Here is a 6,476-nt window from a genome sequence, read left to right as displayed (position 1 = left end):
CAGTCCATTATAAAAACATGCTTTATAATGTAAAAGCTGTTTGCAGTATCTTTTATTTCACAGGGTTTAATAAAGTCATTTGTGTGTGTCTGTGTGTGTCTGTGTGTGTGTGTCCACAGACCTAATTACCAAAGAGCTGTTAATCCAGAGCCTAGTTAACAAATAAACAGAACTTTGAACTTTAATAAGGCAGTTCCAATGAACCTAAACTGTGCTGACCAGGCTTGAAGGCAGTCATAAAAGGACTAAGCAAATCATTTTATTCCATGGTTTTTGTAGGAATATCTTGACATCAAAACTTCTTTTCTTACACACTTCCCCTCCGATCCTGTGGAAATGAAAATTGACATTCATTGTCATATTCTACCAAAAGAATGGCCAGATCTTAAAAAGGTAATGTGATTAATTTGCTGAACTATTTCTGGAGCTTCTCTAGGTCTCTCATAGCCTCTGTTATAGACCTTTCGTTTCTTTTAAAAACTAGATGTTAAATTTCTTTGCTTTGGGAGAAATTTTACAATTCAGTAGTTCTGGTACCTCATTTTCAAAAACTATTAGATTCTTATTTTGAAAGAACATCAGATCAAAGAAAATTTTTCTCAAAAATCCCCGTTTTTCCTATTGAAATGAAGTGTCCTTTAAAACTTCCAAACAATTTAATTCAGGCAGTTTTATGTCCTTTCAAGTCATATATTCAGTTGCTGAGAAGATATGTGCCAAGCGCAGAACTTAAAGTTACAGTTTTAAGTAGAGTTATTAAAAAATGGCATATGATACATTTCCAGGACTTCTAAAACATGTCTTCTTTCCAAAGTGCTTAAAATAAGTTTTAGAAGCACTAAAAGATAGCTTTGTGGAATTTTTCCTGGTCTATTTTAAGACACTGAAACTTTTCCCTTTTGAAGTTCTTTAAACTGCAAATCCTTGATACAAACAACCAGGGAATAGGAACATCAAAAACCCTAAAGGAAATGACAGGAATCCTCAGGACAATGAGCATATCTAAAGAGCATTCTCTGGGTTTCACTAAAGATGGAAATTTCTTTTTAAATGGAATTTCTCTAAAGATGGAAAATTCCATTAAAATTTTTTGAATGAATTCAAAAATGAATGAATACTTAAAAAAAAGAAAAGACAAAAAAATTATAAATTGGCATGAACTTTTTCTTTAGGTATCAAGCTTCATCAAATCTTTATCTTTCTCTAGCACCTTTTATATTATTTATATATTATTTATATATAATATCTTTATAAATTATATATATATAAATTGACCCAGAAATTCCACTCCCACTCTCCTCATCAGGGGTGGAATTCTTTTTTTCATAATCTACATATATTTACATATAAATATAAAATAATTGCTATATTATTTATGTATATAAATTAAGACACCATGATTTATAATACTGTCAATATTGGTACATCAAGAATACATTTCTGGTACTTCTTTGGGAGTTGGGGGTGGTTTGGACCACACCCAGCTGTGCTCAGGGTGTACTCCTGGCTCTGAGCTCAGGGATCGGTCCTGGTGGTGCTAGGAACTGACTGGGGTCAGCTATGTGCAAGGCAAGTACCTTAACTCTGTACTAGCTCTCTAGTCCCTCTAGCACTCCTTTTATTTTAAATACAGTTTAGGTGATCAAGTGCTTTTTTTTATACCATTTTACTTTTGTTCTCCCATGAGATTAAAAAAAATGAATTAACCTAAATTCTAATTAAAATGTGGATCACTGGGTGAAAACAATTTTATTTTGATAGCTGTCTTTACAAGAATGTTATGTTTAAGTGCTTCTTTACTCATTGATGTCTTAGGTATATTATCTGACAGGCATTATAGACTGAACAATAGAAATAATGCTGAACCATCTTCATAAGGCTATCATGTTACAGTTCGTGGTAAATGGAACCCTAGCAAATGAAGCCTATTGTATGTGTTTTTAAAATTTTGGTGTTAGGGACCAAACCCAGGCCCTAATATGTATAAAGTTCATGATATACCACTGAATTATAACTCCAGTCCCCACTAGAGGATTTTCATTTTGGTGAGGGGGATTTGGGCCACAGCTGACTATACTCAAGGATTACTCCATGCTCAGTGCTCAGGGTTGCTTCCAGGGTGTTCAGGAGACCATGTGGTATTGGGGGGTCATGTCCAGGGCTCCTGTATGGAGGTGCATCCATTTGTGACTTCTCCCCAGCCCAGAGGATTTTAATTTATAGACTACTTTATAGGGATATATTTAACTTAATGAGAAGTAGTTTCCAAACACATTTCCAAAACTTGCAGTTTCTTACTTCTTAATGGTGTTTACTATTTTCTACTCCTTAGTTATGACCTTTGGCCTGATGAATGATACACTGAATAAATCTAGTCTATAATAAGATAATATAGGTTATACTGATGATCAAATACTCAGATCCTAATCTGAGAATTTTATAAAAATTTAACTGATGATTTGATAGCTTAAAATATGTGGGACTTAGAATCTGGAAACACCTGACTGCCAAAGAACAGATGAATTGATAAAGAAACTATGACACATCTACATAATGGAATACTATGCAGCTGTTAGGAAAGTGAATCCATGAAATTTGCCTATAAATGGATGAACCTGGAGTATCATATGGAGTGAAATGAGTCAGAAGGAGAGGCACAGTTATAGAATGACTGCATTCATTTGTGATATATAAAAAAATATATAGTAGAATACTAATATCCATGACGAGGAAAAACAGATTAGAAGAACTTTTCAATGATAAGCTTTCTTTACAAGAATGTGTGTGTAGGGCTGAGGGTAAGTAAGATAGAGAACAGATCATATGACAGTATGGCAATAATAGCTGGAAATGATCATGCTGGGCAAGTACTGAGGGTTAAAAGTAGGTAAAGGGATATTCTTGATAACCTTTCAGTATCAATACTGCAAACCACAATGCCCAAAAGGAGAGAGAGAGAAAGAGAGAGGGAGAGAAGAAAACCGCCTGCCATAGAGGCAGGCAGGGGGTGGGGGGTGATGGGAGGGAACCTGGGGACACTGGTGCTGGGAAATGTACACTTGTGGAAGGATGGGTGTTGGAATATTATATTACAGAAATCCAATCATGAATAGATTTGTAAGGGTCTATCTAACAGTGATTCAGTAAAAAAGTTTTCAAAAATATGTGGAACTTGTTTGGTCTAAGGAGATAGTACAGCAAGAAGAATGTTTCCCTTATATAAAGTCAACCCTGGTTTTTATCCTTATGTCCCACCCACCCCAGATTTATGTGTGTGTGTGTACATCACTGTCATCCCGTTGCTCATCAGTTTGCTCAAGAAGGTACCAGTAACATCTCCATTGTGAGACTTGTTACTGTTTTTGGCATATCAGGTAGCTTGACAGGGGCAGAGATACTCTCGGTAGCTTGCCGGGCTCTCTAAGAGGGGCAAAGGAATCGAACCCAGGTCGACCACGTGCAAGGCTGGTGCTATCACTCTAGCTATATATATATGTATATATATATGATAGATATAGAGAAGATATATATATACACATATACATATATATGATAGAGATAGAGAATATATATACATATATGTGATATATAATATATATTATATTATTATATTATATATAATAATATATACATATATATGATAGATAGAGATAGAGAAGATATATATATACATACACATATGTATACATATATATTCCAGAAAATAGCATTGAATTCAACATTACAAATACTGTCCTTATTTGAGTCAAAGAACATTCCTGTGAAAAGCTTTGGGACTTTCAAGGTGGTCTCTGTCAAACATCATCCACCTGGATGCTCTCTGAGAAGCCAGGACCACAGACCACCTTCCAGGATGAGGTCATGGTGATAGCACCAAGCTCCAAGGCATCTGCCTTCTTGTCCACAAACTGATGCTCAGAGAGTAAGCTTGTTGGGTTGAAGATGTTCTTTCACTGTGGGGAGACAGAGCAGGACTTTTAAAGTCTTACTCCAGACAAGTGTAAAGTATAATATACAGAAAACCTGGCTTTTCTGTCTATTTGTGTTGAATTCTTAGTGTACAATTTAGACATTTTAAATCCGGGTTTCAGAAACTTCCAAATAATGGAAGCCAATGTCCAGAAGAATAGCTTGTTTCTGAGGAACACATTTGTCAGGCTCCTGGGGAAGGATGATGTTTTCACAGATAAGATAGAGCTCCATGAAATATTACCTCTGGGTGCCTAAATAAAGTCACAAGGCAGAAAAATTTAATTCAAACGTCCTCAGTCTTCTCCAACTGGAAGTCCCACAGTGGCCTGAAAAACGTGTCTCATCTCTGCTGAAAGGAACGAACGTTCTACCCAGGGTACTTTGCCTCATATTACCTGCCTCCTGGTCCCAATCCTGCTTCTATCTTAAAAATAGAAGTGAGTGAGGAAATGTCCGTATGTCCCACCTAGTGCAGGACTGTAAATTTATTGTAAAAACTTCATAGGGCGTTCCCACCAGCATTGTAGAAGGGTCTCTTTCTTTCCACATCCTCTCCAACAGTGGTTGCTTTGAGCTCCCATTTGATCCAGCAATACCACTTCTGGGAATATATCCCGGAGAAGCAAAAAAGTATAGTCGAAATGACATCTGCACTTAATATGTTCATCACAGCACTGCTTACAGTAGCAAGAATATGGAAAAAAACGGAGTGCCCAAGAACAGATGACTGGTTAAAGAAACTTTGGTACATCTATACAATGGAATACTATGCAGCTGTTAAAAAAGATGAAGTCATGAACTTTGCATATAAGTGAATCAACATGAAAAGTATCATGCTAAGTGAAATGAGTGAGAAAGAGAGGGACAGACATAGAAAGATTGCACTCTTTTGTGGAATATCAAATAACAGAGTAGGAGACTAACACCCAAGAATAGTTGTATATAATACCAGGAGGTTGGCTCTATGCCTTGGAAGCTGGCCTCACATGCTGGGGGAAAGGCAGCCCAGATAGAGAAGGGAACACCAAGTAAAATGTGATTAGAGATCCTGCGTGGGAAGGGAGATGCGTGCTGAAAGTAGACTAGAGACTGAACATGATGGCCACTCAATACCCCTATTGTTGCAAACCACAACACCCAAAAGGAAAGAGAACAAAATGAATACCCTGCCACAGAGGCAGAGTGGGCGGGGGGGACAGGATTGGAGGGTGGGAGTGATACTGGGTTCATTGGTGGTGGAGAATGGGTACTGGTGGAGGGATGGGTTCTCGAATATTGTATGAGGGAAACACAAGCATGAAAATGGGTAAATTTGTAACTGTACCCTCACGGTGACTCACTAATTAAAAAAATAAATTCAATCACAAAATCCCATTAATTGTCGATTTCTCCAGTGGGTTCAGTAACCTCTCATTCATCCTTTCCCTGAGATCTTAGAAGTCTCTCTCAACTCAGCCCTCCCAACGATGTCGATGTCGATGTCGAACTGGAACTGGAGGCTCTTTTAGGGTCAGGGAAATGAGATCCAGCTTGTTACTGGATTTAGCATATGAATACACCATGGGAAGCTTGCAAGGCTGTCCCATGTGGGCAGGAAACTCTCAGAAGATTGCCAATTTCTCCCAGAGGGAGAAGTAGGCTACAAGATATCTGGGAGCTTGCTTTTAAGTCTCTGGATGTTGGTCGTTGATGGGATTACACACACCTGGGTTCCTCTGCCGGTACCTTCATGCGTGAGGCCTGTCCAAACGTGTGGAGAGGGAACTCGAGCATGGCTGTAGCTAGGTTCGAGTCTTGGCCACCAGGAGCTCTGCTCGGGGCGGGGATGGAAGCTTGAGCCCATCCCTTCCGAGGGGCCCCGGGGAAGACAGCCAGGCGTTCGGGCAAGAGACTGCATCACTCTCTTCTGGAAGCTTGCTTTTAAGTCTCTGGATGTTGGTCGTTGATGGGATTATACACACCTGGGTTCCTCTGCCGGCTAGTCCGAAAGTAGTGAGTGGTCGCAAGGTCAACCTAAAGTCAACCTGCAGCAAAAAAATTAATTAATTAAAAACAAAGCACTTCATAGGAAGGCCAGAGATATTGTATAGGAAGAAAGACACTTGCCTGGCATATGACCCAGGTTTGTTCCCCAGCTCCATATATGTCATCCCAGCACCACCCAGAATTCCTGAGCTCAGAGCCAGGAGTAAGCCCTATGCACCAACCGACCGCCAGACTAGTCCTCCAGAAAAAACAAAGAAGGTGCTTGGCAGGGCCAGTAGATACTTCAAATGCTAGAGCGGAAACCCAATTTGCGCAAAGTCCTAAGCTCCGTGTCCCTCAGAAGCATTGTCAGGTGTGGTTCTTGGCCTCCATGACCACCAGGTATAGACTGTGTAAAAATTGAAAATAAAAATAAAAATAAATAAATAAAATAAAATAAAAATAAAACCTCAGAGATAGCTCCAGGGGCTTGAGCACATGTTTTGTTTGCAGGAGTCTCTGGTACCATCCCGAGCACT

At 38.9% G+C, this 6,476-nt stretch overlaps 1 protein-coding gene across 1 annotated transcript in view; it reads left to right on the top strand.

The window, feature by feature from the left end:
- Positions 1-256: 256 nt before the first annotated feature.
- ACMSD (aminocarboxymuconate semialdehyde decarboxylase) overlaps positions 257-6,476 on the top strand; it is a 93,422-nt gene continuing 87,202 nt past the window's right edge. Inside the window, exon 1 of the mRNA XM_004616499.2 lies at positions 257-393. Within this exon, the coding sequence (XP_004616556.1) occupies positions 337-393 (57 nt within the window). The 5' untranslated portion in view covers positions 257-336. The remainder of the gene's footprint in view (positions 394-6,476) is intronic.

This window comes from Sorex araneus, chromosome X, assembly GCF_027595985.1.
Source record: "Sorex araneus isolate mSorAra2 chromosome X, mSorAra2.pri, whole genome shotgun sequence".
Classification (NCBI taxonomy): domain Eukaryota; kingdom Metazoa; phylum Chordata; class Mammalia; order Eulipotyphla; family Soricidae; genus Sorex; species Sorex araneus.
The sequence above is the reverse complement of the archived record's forward strand: the minus strand, read 5'-3'. Positions and strand labels throughout refer to the sequence as shown.